General features: G+C 37.2%; 1 protein-coding gene across 4 annotated transcripts in view; it reads left to right on the forward strand.

Moving 5' to 3' along the window:
- NFATC1 (nuclear factor of activated T cells 1) overlaps window positions 1-18,410 on the forward strand; it is a 141,364-nt gene that overhangs the window by 66,852 nt on the left and 56,102 nt on the right. For all 4 annotated transcript variants that reach the window (XM_070942438.1, XM_070942439.1, XM_070942440.1 and 1 more), the window contains exons 4-6: window positions 2,390-2,592; window positions 6,731-6,903; window positions 7,235-7,375. In XM_070942438.1, coding sequence (XP_070798539.1) covers window positions 2,390-2,592; window positions 6,731-6,903; window positions 7,235-7,375 — 517 coding nt within the window. The remainder of the gene's footprint in view (window positions 1-2,389; window positions 2,593-6,730; window positions 6,904-7,234; window positions 7,376-18,410) is intronic.

Genomic DNA, 18,410 nt, shown 5'->3' on the forward strand with positions numbered 1-18,410 from the left:
CTTTTATGAATATTCTCCTGTTGGGGAGGGGAGACTAAATGTTGTTGCACTTCTGAAATTATAGAAACTTTTAAAATCTAGGTATACTAAACAGGAATCTTTGTTTCCAGTCTTGAAAGCTGCCAGACAGATTTGGTAATGAATAGATCAGTGGTTACATTTTGATATAGAATCAATGAGAAATTGATGCTGTGGAATATCTCATATTTGAAATTAGCAGGGAAAGATGTATTCTTGGAAGCTTGATGCAAACAAGAAAACAAGAGTTTAAAGCACTTGATTTCTGTTGGTTCCTTTAAAGACCTTGAGAGAATGAATTCTCAACGTGACTCTCTATAATGTTAACTTGGCAACATATACAACTGAAACATGTTGTGGCCTGAATTCTTTAGCAACATCCAAAGTTCCCATAGAAGCAAATATCTCAGGATTGAAATGTGGAGTTCTTGGTGCTCTCTGAGCTTGGTTGTTTGCTTGCAGATGTTTCATTACACAATCAGATAATATCAGCAGTTCAAGGCATCTGCAGTATTAGGATCCTTAAGAGAATCACAACAATTCAATTTTAGAAAAAAAATTAAACGAACATGTAATACTCAAGTTACAACTTTAATGGAGCCTGTGCATCAAGGTTGTAATTAGTGAGAGTCATAAAACAGATCGGTCACGTGACCGACATTATTTTACAATCTTTTTTACGGCAATCGTTAAACCAATGGAAGTAAATGCCAGTTTTTGGCAAAACGATGTAAAATGCAGAATGCTACAAATGGTCATAAATGTGGCCCAGTTGTTGAGCACCTTAATAATGAATAAGAGTAAATTCCTGGAGCTGAAGTTCATTCTTCTAGAAGATACCAATGTTATAGTCAGCAGCCAAACGGATGAGGATTCAGAAAATGGTTTTATATACAACTGTCTATAAACTTCTTCAGAATTAGGGAGGAGACCTACCTACCAGTTCACAGAAAGGCAGTAAAAATAAAATAGAAAGATGAGGAAGATTCTTCTCAAATGTATTGTACTGGTTGTAGATAGCAAATAGTTCAGTTGCCAGAATTATTTGTAACCCCATCCCTTTCTACTTAATAAGTCTTGGTAAAGAGACACTGAAAATCATGTTTGTAATAAGAATTACTTTTTATTTTAGGCAGAAAGGAAGTAGGAAGTAACCCCCTGGTTGGGGAATGCTGCTTCAGAGAGTAAAAGCTCATCCATCCTTTTTCCTATTAAGCCCAGATAATAAAGAGACAGAACCAACAGCCCCAGAGACAGAACCAAACACAATGCAAGCTTGTCTGTTGATTGACTCCAGTTCTGTGTTTTAAGCCAGTGAGATGTCATTATACAGAAGTGCTGGGATCGTAACTCCTAAACTTAGATCCTCCTTATAGAAACCAGAGGAGTTTCAGTCCAAGGACTTCTGGAAAGCACCTGGTTGGGGAAGGCATCTCTAAGCTGCTGTCCTAGTCATTCCTGGGAAGAGATCCCATTGAATTAAGTAGGCGTAGTCACATGTTTGGCATTACCAGGCCCAGCAGAGATGTTGTTATATTGTTTTGGTTTTCTGCGTTGTCAGTGTTCGGTTGCATTCTGGCTCTCCAAACCAATGGAAGATGAGCTGTCGGTACATAGGAAAGACTAGGGCTTTTTTGTCCCCTAAACCAGAGGTCTCCAACCTTGGCAACTTTAAGACTTGTAGACTTCAACTCCCAGAGTTGATGACATTTCTAGCAATTTAAAGCAGCATTGTTTAAAACCTCAATGAAACGATCTAAGTCATGTAAAATAATGAGACATTCCCTAAGTGCACCTCTCTACAAGTAGTCGTCGACTTATGACCACAAATTCCATTGTTAAGCAAGATAGATGTTAAGTGCCCCATTTTGCAACCTTTCTTGTAACAGTTGTTAAGGGATCACTACAGCTGTTAAGTTAGTAACATGGTTGTTAAGGGAATCTGGCTTTCCCATTGACTTTGCTTGTCAGAAGTTCGCAAAAAAAGTGATCACATGACCCCAGGATACTACAGCCGTCATAAATATGAGCCAGTTGCTAAATGACTGAATCTTGATCACGTGACCATAGGGATGCTGCGATCCTTGTAAGTGTGAAAAACGGTCCTAAGTCACTTTTTTCAGTGTTGTAACTTTGAATGGTCACTAAACAAATGATTGCAAGTCAAGGACTGCCTGTATTGATCCAATATTGTATTACAAAAAAACCCCGAGAAAATGAATATATCCTATTGTGTATAGGTGGGGAGATATTAACACTTAGCCCTGTCACTGGTTTTCTCCTTCAATTAGACTGCCTTTTGTATTAATAAATTCTTAGTTGTGGATGTATATATGGTGCTCAGCAGGAACTCTTTATATTCTCTTTCCAGCTACATGGTTACCTAGAAAGTGAACCACTCACACTACAGCTCTTCATTGGGACTGCAGATGACCGCCTGCTGCGGCCCCATGCCTTCTACCAGGTTCATCGGATCACAGGGAAGACTGTTTCCACAACCAGCCACGAAACCATACTTTCCAACACCAAAGTCTTGGAAATTCCACTTTTACCTGAAAACAACATGAAAGCAATGTAAGGCCTACCTTCTTTTTAATGTCCCGTCTTATACTTTTATTAAATTTTACACGTAAAAGACAACAAAAACTAACAGTTAAAAGAAAAGGTGTAAAAAGTAAGAACAGAAGAAGTGCAATAAGGTATGAAGAGAAAGAAAGGAGAACAAAAATATAAATAAAGAATGACTTCCAACTTCCAAGAATACAAGGCACACTTCAATTCAGCTCTTAGTTTAAGACTGTGATACGATGTCCATTTTCCTCAAAAAAAGGAAAGAGGGGAAAAAATATTTTAAAAATGTATCAATCTTCAAATGCATATGTCAAAATTTGATTTTTCTCATCTCCTGCAAAAAGTCCACAAAGGACTTCCAATTATAGATCGATTTCTTCAGTGTTTTATATCTTACAAGATCCATTAATATAGCCATCATTGCCGGTTCTGTCATCTTTATTACCGATTCCTCTATTGTAAGTAGTGTAGGATCTTTCCAATACTGAGCATATAAAAGTTTTGCTGCAGTTGTCATATATAACAATATGATTTTTCCAATGTTTTATCCATAAGCCCTCACAATTTTTTGGTCTGAGTTGTACATTAATTTTCAAGATTTTTTGAATTACAGTACTAATTTTACTCCAGTATTGCTTAGCTCTTTTGCAAATCTACCGAAGATTGTAGAAGATTCCTATTTGAGTGTTACACCTACAGTAACTATTCCTTTATACATTTTAGCCAATTTATCCGGTGATAAGTACCATCTACACATCATTTTGTAACAGTTGTAACATAATGTAAATTCAGTCCCTTCATCCACATGTTTTCCCATTGATCAATTGAGAAACCTCCTTTTTTATGTCAAAGCATTTGACAGCATTTCTGTCTGTCTTGTTTTTTAATTAAATTAATAATTATATATATTTTTTCCTAGCTGCAGAATTTTGTCCAAAATCTTTTTACTGTTTTTTTAGTGTTGAATAAAATGTGTGAATATTTTATTCAACACTAGCAAACACTGGTTGTTGTTCCCTCCCTCCTTCCCTCCCCCTCTCTCTCTCTCACACACACACACACACACACACACACACACACACACACACCACACACACTTCCTTGCCATTTAAAATCAGTATATCAGTTACAGAGCTGTAAATATCTCCTACCTCAGCTCCTGTTTTAGGTTCTTAACCTGATACCACCTTATTCCCCCGGTCTATTCTGCAGGAAACAAGTTTGCTAGCATTCTCACAAAGAAAAGAGAGATTGAATGTTATGTGTCTCTTGTTAAAGGAAAAATTAACCAAAGGTTGGGTTTTTTTGAAGCTGCAACTAAATGAGACACACAAATATTAGGGGAAATATATACAAAATCTTGTCTCATGGAATGTTTAACCTTCAGACAGTGTTAAGAATGAAAAACTCATCTATTTAATTTGTAAAGAGTGATCGTTCTGCTCAAGAGAAACGTGTGCAAGTAGAGCCAAAATGAAAGTAAATATGAGTATTTCAAATAAATAATTGTATAGGTTATGATAATTTTCCTAGCCCCAAATTATCTCACTTGAAAAAAGGCAATGTGGCAGATAAGTTATACAATCAAGACCTCACTCTTTTTCTCTGTTGCCATTGTGCCCTCGGGTATTGTTAAAAATTGGTTTGTGTGTATTTAGTGTATATTTTAAATAACATCTGCAAATGTTTTGTAATATTAAATGGCACATGGAGCTGGAGGGCAGGGAGCTGGAATAATAGCAAGGCACATTGTCACAGAAAGTGATCAAGAAAAAAAACTCTTAGGTACTTATAAAGTGGTACCACATGGAAGCTGTAATCAGAAACATATTTATCCAGCAATCAGACCCAATAAAATGGAAAAACTTGGTTTTGAAAATTGACATACAATTTTTAAAATGAATAAAGCAAGCAAATAACTCTGAATCAATATGCCTAAGATTGCATTTTAGGAGTGGCAAGAATATGGCTAAAGTTGAGCAAACCATCAACATTCTTACAAAGCAAAATGTGTAAGATAGCATTTAGATACTGTATGCACTGTCTAAACAAGATAATACATATTAAGAGAAATTGTTTTTCCTTGTAGCTTGGCTGCAGGATCAGCTTCTTAATCATAATTATTATGTATCGTTATCAAAATCTCACTCCCTGAAACTCTTAGGACTCACTGGGCAGTAACCGGTTTAGCCTAGTGTCCATTTAATGATATATAAATAGCACTGCAGTTTGCTGAAATGTCAACATTAATGAAGTGTGTGATCCAAACAACTTGGATCAATAAAGCTGTGTTAACAGATATATTTATACTGGTTCCGTAAGGTTGTCTTTGTCTCAGGAATTGCAGTTATAAGCCTTCAAAGCCTTGAAAGAAATATTAATTATGAGCTACAGTATCTTCATATTAGTCCGTTTCTCATCCTCTTATCTGAAAGGTGGCTCAGTGGCTAAGACACTGAGCTTGTCGATCAGAAAGGTCGGCAGTTTGGCGGTTCAAATTCCTAGTACAGGTCTCCTGCATGAGCTGTACTAGATGACCTCCAAGGTCCCTTCCAACTCTGTTACTGTTACTAAAAGTGGTAATATCCTAAATCTGGAACAGCAAGCACCTAAGACATGAAATGGTCTTAACATTGTGGTAACAACTCCATAGTGCAAATTAGTATTTTCTGTTACACATGCAGTTTAGAATAAACATTGCTAGAAAAGGAATTGCCAGAGAAGATGGCTATGCTTGAAATGGGCAGCTATAAAAGGAAATGAAGCCACCAGAAACCATGGTGGCTAGATACCACCAAGGCCAACATGGGCAAGAGCAAAACACAACTGAAAGAAGTTGTACAAGATCAGAAAATGTGGAGAACGGGCCCATAGAATTACTAAGAATCTGACACAATTGAATGGATAGCATCATCATCATCATAAGCATTGCATTATAGCTCCATGATGCATTTGGCACCAAAGTTCTTGCTAGCTCACTTATAGGATCTCAGACTGTGCAACATCCTGACTTCATTAGCAGTCTTGATTCACCATTAGGAGTGATGATGTTTGGCTGTCTTTCAAATTGAACTGACTTGTTTGCTACCGCAGCAACTCATCAAATAGAGCATTTCCCCCCTTTTCTTTTTTCCTGAAAACCAAGACAGAGACAGCTCTGACCATTCTTGATATTTTATAGCAGAAGACTTGTGCCAAATTCTAGTTAAAACTGCTTGTGGGACTGGCTTTATTCCACCAAACCGAATGGCAAGGAGTCAATTTGTATAAATGTAGCATATGGTCAGCTGTCCTCTGTATTATTGAAATCTAGTTGCTCTTTTCTTGTCTGGCAGGCATATAACAGTCCTGAAATATTTTTTATTAGGGAAGATTCACCTATAGAAATTCTATGTAATAAAATTGCTAAAAATACAGGCCCTTGAGTGAAAAATATACATAACAGACATGATGTGAAGTCTTCAAGGAGTTTCTGGGCAAATACATAATCTACCCAAGCTATGTAATCATTACCTCCCTTCTTTCCTAATTCGAGGCAAACCAGAATTTTCTCTTTCATTGGTACCAGCAAAGAATCATTTGTATTAGTCTTATAAGGCAGGCAGGCAGGCAGGCAGGCAGGCAGGAAGGAAGGAAGGAAGGAGGGAGGGAGGGAGGGAGAACCTTGATTTATCAGTATGTCTGAATCAGCCTCGAATCCCAGACACTGAAAGGAAAGTAAGGCTATTATAATTATACAAACCTGGTTTGCTGCTTCTGAATTCTGAGTTGGAACCAGTTAGCCATTTGTGTTTGCCTACTATTTCAAGTTTATGAAATGCTTCATGGGCTGAGAGTCGCAAACATGATTTCAGGCACAACTTGGGCTTGTATCTCTTCTATATTTTCAATATGGTGAATGTAACATGATTTTCAAAATCCAAGCCTAAAACTGGTGATCCAGTGGTTTAATAAATTAATAAGGAACTGAAAAGACACTTTTTGGTATGTTTAGTTCTGTGAATAAATAATTTAGGAATTCCTTGTGCCCTTTAGTTATTTTTTCTCTTAAGCTACCTAAGACACACCAATTGTTTAGATGTCATTCTGGACACATGCAACATTTTAAATGGATTGTTTGCTGCTGTTGTTTTCTGAATAGCATTGACTGTGCTGGAATACTGAAACTTAGAAATTCAGACATTGAACTAAGAAAAGGAGAAACTGACATTGGGAGGAAAAATACACGAGTTCGACTGGTCTTCCGTATTCATATCCCTCAACCTAATGGGAGAACCCTTTCTTTGCAAGCGTCTTCCAACCCTATTGAATGTTGTAAGTATCTTTTCTTTCTTAGTGTGTTCGTGTTTGGAGTTAAAATGGAAGTTGTTCCGTTGCTCTGAATTTCAGAAAAAGAAACACTTTGTATTCAAAACATTGAATTTCTCTTGGGAATAATTGATGGCAAAAATAAACACACTGCACTGTTCTTCCAAAGAGATCTTGAAATTGGACTAAGGCACAAGTAACTCAGCAACTGTCTCCTCAAATGAAATGCTGCTAAAAATTTACAAATGTTGTTTGCCCAAGTAGAATATTTAAAAACCTTAAATCCCGGTGTGTGTATATTCACATTTTGTTTGTGTTTTTTTTAAATCTCCATCAGCCCAAAGGTCTGCCCAGGAACTGCCTCTGGTTGAAAAGCAGAGCTTTGATAGCTACCATGTGATGGGTGGAAAGAAAATAATTCTGAGCGGACACAACTTTCTTCAAGATTCTAAAGTGATATTTGTGGAGAAGGCTCCAGGTATTTAAAACACTACCAATGTTTATGCTTAAATTGCCAGTGTAAATATACAGCTGCAGTGTTGCACTTTTTAAATCACACTCGCCTATATTATTATCTAGGTCAACTATGTTATATGCTTTCACGGGGTGGAATCCAGCAGGTTCTGACAGGTTCTGGAGAACCGGTAGCGGAAATTTTGAGTAGTTTGGTGAACCAGCAAATGCCACCTCTGGCTGGCCCCAGTGTGGGATGGGAATGGAGATTTTTGCAATATCCTTCCCCCAGGAGTGGGGAAGGAATGGGGATTTTGCCGTATCCTTCCCCTGCCACACCCACCAAGCCACACCACTCCCACCAAGCCCCGCCCAAGAACTGGTAGTAAAAAAATTTGGATTTCACCACTGTGTTTTCATGAGTGACATTATCAGACAGATCCCGAATGTGTGCACTTGGAACTAAATTTCATTGTGTTTCTGTTTTCTGAAATGCATAAAAGAAAAATAATTTCTTAATACAATTATTCTGGAGGAACCTGGATATGTTTGTAGCTTGAATACAATGGTAAAAGAAAGATTTCAATAAATCTAACTGACAAATTTGTCTCAGCTTCACAATTCATGATTTCCAGACATACTTTTGCTGGATAGAAATAGCTATACACACAGAGAGAGAGAAAACAGTATTTGTCTTTTCCATTTTGCCCAGCTTTCCCAAAAATTTAGTGAATCTCATTAAGATACAGGTTCTGTTTGCAGAGTATAAGGAGAAGGAGATTGCTAAAAATGGCTTGGGGCGAACAACTATTTTAAGTTTAGCAATATAATGTTTAGCAATTAGTAACTGTTCATTTCTGAATGCTGAGATTTTTGGTGCCAGATTTGTATCCATTTAATCTCTTGTAGAGATAATAGTCTTTGGGCCTACTTAAACAGCAAACTATATTGTTGGCAGGTGATGGCAAAACTACTAAGTGTCTGATTTTTTTAGGGACTGTAATATTATGTGAATACAGGTGAAATTCAGTTATCATCACAGTGACTTTCCTGCAGTGACCTCTACATACTGATGATGTTAGGTGAAGTTTAGCACCATCAGTATAATTTCACACATCTCTCTTGATACCCAGCAGGCTCCTGATTCACTTATTACTTTGATTAAAATATTATTTTAATTTCATAGAATGGAAAGCTGGGATATAGAATAAACAATCTAGCTTCCAACCATCTTCATTTTTCAGGAATTTCTTGGGAGTCCCAAAGATTCTCCTGGAAAATGAGCATGGTCAGCTGTAGCCAAATGCATTGTTGGAAGGGTGTTTATCTGTCCCATTCCCAAAAAAAGAGCAAAAGTAGCAAGGGTAAGTTAATGGGTGCTTTTCAGCTAGTTCTGGCCCTAGCAAATGTTTGTGAATCGGCACTGCATCAGCCATCTTGTGACAGAACCTACAGCATGGTCTCCAAAATCTAAATCTATCATCCCACCTCAAATTGGGGATCCTTGGTCTGGGGTTATGAGATCTAGCCATTAATATGATATCTGTGGGTAAATAGTTGAATTGAAAATCTAATTTGTCTATCTTTTGTGCACATGTAGTTATTGTAAATAAAATATACTTAATGAATAAATTGAAGTCTCTATTGCCAGGTTAAAGTAATTGAAAAACCAAGTACCTCACTTAGCCAGGAATATAAGGAGAGCCAACAGGAGATACAGAAAATTATTCCTGAGAATTAAATTAAAGTTTGTGTGTGTTTTTGTGATAGAAGGAAGGAAGAACTTTGTCAACCATTATAGAAAGCAAAACAGATTTAATAAAAGCACCAGAATACAAAATCACTTATGATCTATCCCTATAAAGATTGTGTTCATTATATTAAAGTTTATGTACTTTCTATGTAATTATACATTCTTTTATGTAATTTAATAAACATGTATTTGGAGAATTCATAACAAACCACCTTCTTATGTAGATTATCTACAAACAAACTCCTGATTAGAAAGAATTTCCATCCTGGGCTCTGTAAATATTTTCATTCAAATTCTCTATTTTAAGTAGAGAATATGGGTTTGTTTCTTGTGCTGCATATCGTTTTGTTTTTTATTCTATTCGTATTTATTTTAATATGGAAAGCTGTAAAACTATTTAAAGAGTTAGCAAAGCCAATTAATGACAGCAAGTAAGAAATTATTTTTCCCTCAACAATAAAAAAGAAAATAAATATTATTATAATTTTAATCAGAATAAAGCTGGAAGGGACCTTGGAGGTCTTCTAGTCCAACCCCCGGCTCAAGCAGGAGACCCTATATTATTTTAGACAAGTGGCTGTCGGCTCTTTTTTTAAAGCCTCCAACGATGAAGCACCTAGAACTTCTGAAGGCAAGCTGTTCCACTGGTTAATTGTCCTCACTGTTAGGAAGTTGGACACTTTGTTATTAACTACTCATTTAAGATGGCTAAGCTACACCAAAAGTTTGGCTAGAAGTGGAGTGCAAAGGCATATATTTCCAGGGACAAGTTACATCAATTTTTGCCTGACTTTTTCTAACCTGAATTTCCTCCTCTTCCTCTTCTTCTTCTGGAAGGCTCTATTTTCATTTGCAAGGATCTGAAAACATCTGCTGCTTTTCAGGATCTTCTTAGTCTGCTATTTTAGAATCAAGCTACTAGAAGAATTGGGAGTTGAGTAAAGATAATGCAGGCAAAGAGGAGCTAAAAAAGGCAGTTAGATAAATGGGGTAGTGGGATTATAAAAAGCCAGGGTCAATGAAGGCAAAAATGAAAGGGGAGGAGCAATTTTTTTAAAGCTTTCTTGTTTTGGAAAGAGTTTTTGTGGTGCTGGCACAAATGAGGCATTCTAAGCTGTTTGCTGAACCCCCTGAACTTTAAACTGTCTCCTGAATTGCTCAAACTCTTCACTTCTCCCAGTCCTTCAAAGAGGGCTGTGATAATTAGGACCGTTTCACCCTCAGCATTCATTGAGTTCCAAAGCGATTGCAGTACCACACTGTAGCCTGTGCAGTGCCTTTTGTTGAGTAAGGCAGTCTTGTCTACTCTCAGATGGAGCTACAGTATCATTTGGAGATGCAGGTTGATCGAGGCAGACCCATGCTTTCTTATATTATTTTTTCAAGTAACAGATAATGAATAAAGTTAACCCAAGAGGGCATTTTCAGTTGTGAAGTCAACAGAGAGAGTTATGTGGAAAAGAAGAGCAGAAAGGGGCAGGCTAAAATGTGACTAGACATTTCCAGATTCTTCTGGAAAATCTATTTAATCGGGGAGTGTAACAGGTTGATAAGAGGAAAAGCATCGGAGCAATGTTTTGATAGAACAAATTATATTTATTTCTTTGATTGATGGTTAAAGCTACCCGCCAATTTTTCAACAATACCAAGAACACAGTAGTCTGAAATAGTAATGTATGGAAGTAATCTTTATCTTGTTTGGACTACAACAATTCCCATAATCCCACCCAGCATAGCTATAGGGGATAGGGTTCTGGTAGTATAGCTTCATCAAAACTTTAAAGGTTTCTTTATTAAAAATATTTGATCCAGATCATGATTAAAAAATTCCTACAGAATATTTCCATCAAATAGTAAATATAATAGCCTAGTATATAATCTGATAGGTAACCATATTATATTATAGTTTAAACTGCAATAATTGGTTTCACCTTTTCAAGTAAACCCAAACCAAACAAACAAAATTGTGGTTTCTGTTGTATAATCTAAATAATGAACCAATTATAGTATGTATAACAATGTTATTCTACATTTCAATATTTCTATTAAAAGTAAGCCAAAGTTCTTTAATTGGACAGATTGTTATGCATAGGAAAAAGTACAGTTTAATACATCATTTTTAAATCTTTACATGTTTGACAAAGAGGCTGGGCTTTTCTTTCTTTTGTGAGTTTAGTGATGGCATTGCTAAAGACTTCTTTTTAAAGTTATTATTTGGTGTACATTTGGTTTGCTAAATTAGTATTAGTGTTTAAGTTGTAGTTATTGTTAATATGATTTCTAAAAGTGATACTAATTGGTTATGCAGACCACCCTGGTTATTTGTAATTGACTGAACATTATTTTGTGCTGAAGTCTTGAACTATGCCTGCCGTTCTGGGCTATCTTTCAGCTGCTGTGATCTCCTGAGAAATGGCATTATTCTTGCATAGAAAGAGAAAAGGGAAGGGTTGGCCTGCCTTAACAATGACTCATATGAAAGGGAATCCCTGAAGAACGATCAAGTCCGTTCTTGAACTTGAAGTCAACAGCAGAAACGTGCTTTCAGTTTAACTCCTTGAACACAGTTTTTTGGCAAAGAAGTTTAAGATCCAGGAACGTTAACATTACCTATGGTGTTCTGCGTCTCTTACTTGAAATGGGATGACTAGGCAATAGTATTTGTTGCTTTTTTTTTTTTTAGCTAAAATGGGTATCAGAATAAAGGGGTGCAAAGGGGCTCATCTCAAATCAAATTAATTTCTAAGTGACCGTGGTTGAGGAAGATTGCTATCCTGCAAGAGACGCAGCTTTTCTTCAGAAGCATGCTGTCATTTCCTGAGACATGCTATAGTGTTGTTGAAAGAATTATGGTGTTGATATTTATTGCTTGTGCATGGAGCTATTTTTCCAGTGATGAAATTCAATATTAAATATGCATTCAAGAACTTGATCGCCCACTTGTAAAGAGAGCAAAAGAGAAAGTGTCTGTTCGGTTCTAAAGGTTCAGCTTTCTTAAAATGTTATTTTATTTCCAGCAATGATTTCAGCAGTTAATTTGATTTCCATGGATTTTTTATTTGGTGCTATTGTTCAGTTTACCTCACTGTTTTAATTTAAAGTAGATTTGTGTGACTTTCAGAAGAAATAATGAGTGATTTGTGAGGGAAAGCTTCTTGTAATATTAATCTAATTAATATTAGATTAATTAATCTAATCTTGTGTCTGTAATCTTTAGTTGGCAAAAATGGAATGTATAGAGCAACAATTATTGAATGAAGATAACTCAAATGGGCTAACTTACAGAACACTGGGATTCATGACTCCTGTGGGAATGACATTTGGGGAAATTGTAACCGCTTCAGTGCCACATGTCTTCCAACTACATTTCCCAGAAACCCATAGATTGCGTGGCACAAGGGAGAGGACCATATTTCCTGCCCACTTTCCCCTGGCCACACACCCAGTTAGTTGATAGGAAGATCCAATAGGCAAGCAGCAAGTGGCTGCTTTGGAACCAGGGCTGTGGAGTCGGGAGATAAATGTTCCGACTCCGACTCCAACTCCTCAGTTTTTTTGTACTTCCGACTCCGACTCCAGGTACCCAAAATTTCCTCCGACTCCGACTCCACAGAACTGTTTGGAACTGAGGCTGAAATTTGAAATCTCTTAATTGTTGTGGGTGGAAAGGGAAAGACAGGTGAGTGGCTTGGAGGCCTGCTGGTGAGGTAGGGCTGGCTGAGGTGTGACCAGCAAGCACAGGTGAACCCTCTTCCTCCCTAGAGGGTGAAGGCCCTTGAAGACATGCCAAAATAGGGAGCGGGAGTGCAGTTTCCTTTCTTCCCCCTCTCCCCAACAAAGCTGCATGGGTCAGTCAAGGTGGAGGAGGTGTTATTTCCAACACATCCTGCCAACTTTCCACAAGCACAGTCAATGGGGAAACTGGCAGAAAGTTGGAAGTTACTCCCTCTGCTTTTCTGCCTGCCCTTGATCATTTTCTGCTTAAGGATCACTGAAAAGGATGAAATGATGGGTTATGGGTAGTCTAGCCTAGCATTTACTAAAGACGATCTTGCAGAATAAGTTCATGCAATGGAAAGTACTTACTTTCTAGTCTCTTGACAATGTTCATGCCCTTCTCGAAAACTATTCTGGTTTTTCTGATTTTTTTTTAAAGTGGGGGGCCTAGAATTGGACATAGTACTCATATCGGAATTTGTCCAAAGCAGAATGAAGTAGACCTATTGCTTCTTTTGAATTGAAAATGATTCTTCTCGTTGATCCAACCTAAAATTGCATTTGCCTTTTTTGCAGCTGTGTCATGCTGCTGACTCATAGGGCGTTTTCAATGAAATACTATTACAAAATATTTTTCATACATGTTATTACCAAGCCAGGTATCCTCCATCCCATACTTGCACGCCTGATTTTTTGTTTCCTAAGGGAATAACTTTGTAGTTTGTTAAATTGCATCATATTACTTTCAGACCATTTCTTTAGCAAGATCATTTTGAATTTTATTATTGACTCCTAAATTATTAAGTTTCCTACCCTAATTTGGGTCATCTGCAGATTTTATAAGCATTTCATCCACTGACAAAATTTTGAAGAATAGAGGGCACAGTATTTAATCATGTGGCATGCTCTCAATCGCTCTCTTCAGTTTGAAGCACTATTGATGAGCACGCTTTGAGTGCAGTTTTCGAGCCAGCTGTGTGTATTCATTTAATTGTCATGCCATTCAGCCCACACTTAATTAGTTTGCTAATCAGAATATCATGGAGTACTGTTTAAAATGCTTTGCTGAAATCAAGATATATTATGTCTATAGCATTCCCACAATGGGATTACTCAATCAATAATTAATTATTAGATTAGTCTGGCAAGAGTTGTTCTTGACAAATCCATGGAGATTAATTACCACATAATTTTCAAAATACATACAGATCAATCTGTTTATGATTGATTGTAGACTCATCACAGATATCAGTGCCAGGTTGGCTGGTTTGTAGTTCTCCAGCTCCTCTTTTTTCCTTTTTTGAAGGCATCTCTTTTTGAAAATAGTACTGTATTAGCATTTATTGAACTTAGTCATTTTCTTGCAGATGTTTCATTACCAGGCTAAGTAACTGGATCACCAGTGCATCAAATATATCAAATATATTTACAGTTTGAAGCAATTTGATGGTATGACTGTGTTAATTCTCTTTCAATATGTCCCCAATGAATTTTTGCTCTTTATTTAAAGTACTTTCTTTAGCCTGAATGACTTCTGGAATAGTTTATACAGAATAATAACAAGACACTTTATCTTCAGATTTACAAACTAAAATGAAACAATATCAAAAGAAAAAAGATGTCAAGTATTATTTATGTATTTATTATTATGCCCTCTGTCATACAAATGGCTATTCGCCAGCCACAAGGAAGTGTTGGGGTTTTTTTGTGTTGCTTTCTTTGCTTCTTCTGTATCAATATTTTACTTATCTGAGATGAATGATAGTAAAAGTTATGATGGACTCCGGCATTCCATAAATCAAATAAATATGTCCCTCCCCACTTTTTAGAATAAGGTGCTAATAGGAACAAGATCAGATCCATGGACAAAACTTTTTATTTGCTTTTAACTAGTGTAGTATATTATATTCAACGAGACACAAGTTTTCATAGAAAATTAAGGCAGTAGGTGGTTAGAATAATGCCATTCCTATATTCTGCTTTTAGCACCATTTTCTGTAGCTCTACTAAAGGAAAATAGCATTTTGCTTCCACAGTTTAAATTACATAGGTTAAGGTTTGGAAAAATGATGATGATTTAAAAATGTACTTAAAAATAAAGTAAACCTAGGTCCCTCAGTTAATATAATGGTATTTGGATACAGATTGAGCAACAGTAGAGATTTTTTTCTGTACTGCTGCATTAGAAGGCTGAAAATTTGGCATCTGTTTTGATGAGAGGAGATGTGGAGACCAGTGAGCAGACTTTTGGCTGCGCTCCATTTGGTAAAAGATCTTACGTTCCCAGAGATCTTTCCACTGGTCTTTCCATTGCCAGTAGCAGTCATAGTTTAAGGGGCAATTGGCCCAAAAAGAATCAAGTTTCAGACTGGTAGTGAAGTTGTAGTTCGCATAATAAACCAAGTGGCAGAATAATCCCTTGAATACGTACTTTATATGCATAATGTTGTTTTCTATGTCTGGCTCTCAAACAGTCTACCACACCCTTTTCATTTGCTGTTGCTTCAATTTCTGGATTAACTCACTCGCTACTGGCCTAAAAGCTTCTGCCAAGAAACTGCCAGAAACTAAGAATTACATACTGAAGAAGAAGAAGAAGAAGAAGAAGAAGAAGAAGAAGAAGAAGAAGAAGAAGAAGAAGAAGAAGAAGAAGAAGAAGAAGAAGAAGAAGAAGAAGAAGAAGAAGAAGAAGAAGAAGAAGAAGAAGAAGAAGAAGAAGAAGAAGAAGAAGAAGAAGAAGAAGAAGAAGAAGTACCAGAAACATATGTTTAACAGGACATTTCATTAGATGATGGAATCATTTCTCTGTAGAATCCATTAACTCCTCTGAAGACTTAGCTAGTAAGAAATTGACCAGATTCTCCTAAATTTGTAGCATGTAAAAAGAATTAAGATAATATGGGATGCTTTCCATACAGATGATATAATGCAATCATTACTCACCCTATGGAAGCCTTTCTTAACACAGTGCTTGCTAGTTGAGGATTACGGAGGGAACAGCAAAAGGCATCCGGAAGGCTAAATGGCAGTGTACTGTGCTTTTCTTAGATATGTTAAGACCAGATATTATTTTAAATAGCTGTATTACTTAATCAGTTTTGGAATGAAAGGATAATTTTTAAAGCAAAAGATAAGTATAATCTGGATTTTAAATGAACCTATTTTAAGACCTGGATGAATATTGGGCAGTGTTAAATGATTGTTTCTAAAGAAAAGGAGTATGTTTACCAAAAAATAATTGTGAATAAGATTTCAAGCTTCTTTTGTTATTAAAAGCTACACTCAAATACCTTGGATTACAGAAGCCTTCCTTACTTTAATTTTTTTTCTCTTTAAATATTATATTTCTGTCTCACTTTTCTCCTCCAGGGAAACTCAACTTTTCCCTGTTATCCTCACAATTATGCCATGAAGTAGGTTAGATTAAGAGTGAATGTCTGCATCAAGTAATTGAGTTGTACATAGACTGAGTTTGATCTTGCAACCAGAGCTTCGGGGTCCACGACCTTTCTTCAACATAACCGCATGAGGATAGTCTAGAACAGCGATGGTGAACCTTTTCGGCACCAAGTGCCAAAAAGGGAGCACTTCGTGCATGTGCACATGCCGATCAGCTGGCCAGCGCGCATGCTCACACTGGAAAATGGAAGACCAGTTCTTACTGTTTCCGGCACTGACACAAGAACAAAGACCAGCTGATTATTGCATGTGCATGTGCGCCAGAAACCCAGAAGAGGAACAGGCGCCGCCGCAGGTGCCAGACGACATGGCTCCATGTGCCACTTCAGGCACGCGTGCCATAAGTTTGCCATCACGGGTCTAGAAATTGTGAGATTTCAAATAACATGGGAGTTAAGAGAGAAGGCAGACAAACTGTAGTTGCTATTTGTGATAGATGAAGGAAATTTCAACCAGAAAGCCTTAGGTAAAGAATCACCTAAACCTTCCCCAACTTAATCCCATCCAAATTCTTCTGAGAACTCCTACTCTGCATGGCCATTGTTACCCTCTTATATGGTGGTGCTATTTTCTGCTGTTGCTTTCAAACATATTTTATTCAAGGAAGCGGCTAATTTAGCCATTTTTATCTCTTGGGAATTTACTGTATCTCCAAGCACATGTATCACACACACCTGTTGTCATGGCTTTAAGCTTGCTTTCCTGTCATCTCACTTGAGCACTAGCCTTTCCTTTAGGATTTAATCACACGACTACAGCTCATAAAGAAGTAAGATCTGAGGAGTTAAAAAGAGGCAGCTGCGATTTAGAAGCCAGGTAAGGCCAGAGCCTTGGAAAGAAGCAGCCTGTTTTTAAAAGGCTCACAGGCAGCTTTTCACACATGTACAGCTGTGATCTGTGGTGCTAAAGCAATGCTGGGAAGAATCCAGACATAGTTGTACATGAAAGATTAAGAATGGCTATCACTGCCTGTGGCAAATTGGATGGGGTTGCTAACTGATACTATTGGGATGGAAGAATATGTGTGGCAGCTGCCAATAAAGGTGTGGTTAATGATCATCCCATTACCATGATTGACTTCTTCCTAGCTTCTCATATTGCCAACACTGATTTATAAACTCAAAAATACTGATCTCTGGATAAGTTTTGTTTTTTCTTCACTGTTGACACTAAACAAGCTTTGCATGCGAAGTCTTTGTGGCCTGTGAAGCCTAATAACTTACCCACAATCATTTTAAAATGACTTTGGAACATGTGCTCTATGCGTAAGAATTAGATGTGCAAGAGCAGAATTCAAATCTCAGTTCCAATTAAATTAGAGAAACATTTGTAGGCAAATTAGTTCTTCTATTGGAGGCTGATTAAATGCAACGTGGCTGATGCAATATTTAAAATACATCAGAAACCGGGTTGCTGAATCATATTTAAACAGGATTAAATATAAAAATATAAATGTCTGTAGAAATTCCCAATCGTCCAGGTCACGGTCTTTCCAAAGGTGCTTTTCCAAAAGGCAACTGGCCTTTCCCGTTGTTTTTTTTCTTTGAAAACATGAGAAGTGAAAAACCAAAGAACTGAAGAAAATTCTTGAATGAGAAGCAAAATGTTTTCAAGGGGGAAAAAAGGCAAGAAAGTCTAATTGCCTTTTGGGGGAAAAGCATCTTTGGGACATAAAATATAAAGTTTATGTATCAGGACATTCTTGCTAGCATTAGAGTAAAATCACTTAGGTCCAGTGATGGGATTCTGCCGGTTCTAGGGGGTTCGGCTGAACCCTTTGTTAAATTGCTGGCTCACCCCGTCCTTTGCCCCGCCCCTCCGCACCACTATTTATTGTCAATAAATAGTGGTGGGCGAGGGGCGGGCGAGCCAGCAATTTAACAAACAGTTCGGTGTTTCTTTGTAATTTTATTGGCCCGCGGAGCTTCAGCATAGGCTAATTAGCCCCTTGATTCTATCAGCCTCCCGACTCTCAGCTGATTTGCTCTCAGCTGTTTTGCTCAGGGCTTTGCTGCTTGCTTGCAAAGAGTGCAGATTTTTTTCCTCCTATCTATGCTGAAAAACGAAACTGAAAGTAAAAGCCTGCTTTACTGTTGCTGCAACGTTGGAAAATTAGGCAGGCAGATTTCTT

Source organism: Pituophis catenifer, unplaced genomic scaffold (genome assembly GCF_029215685.1).
Source record: "Pituophis catenifer annectens isolate HBS135680 unplaced genomic scaffold, rPitCat1.0.hap2 SCAF_3, whole genome shotgun sequence".
In the NCBI taxonomy this organism is placed as follows: Eukaryota; Metazoa; Chordata; class Lepidosauria; order Squamata; family Colubridae; genus Pituophis; species Pituophis catenifer.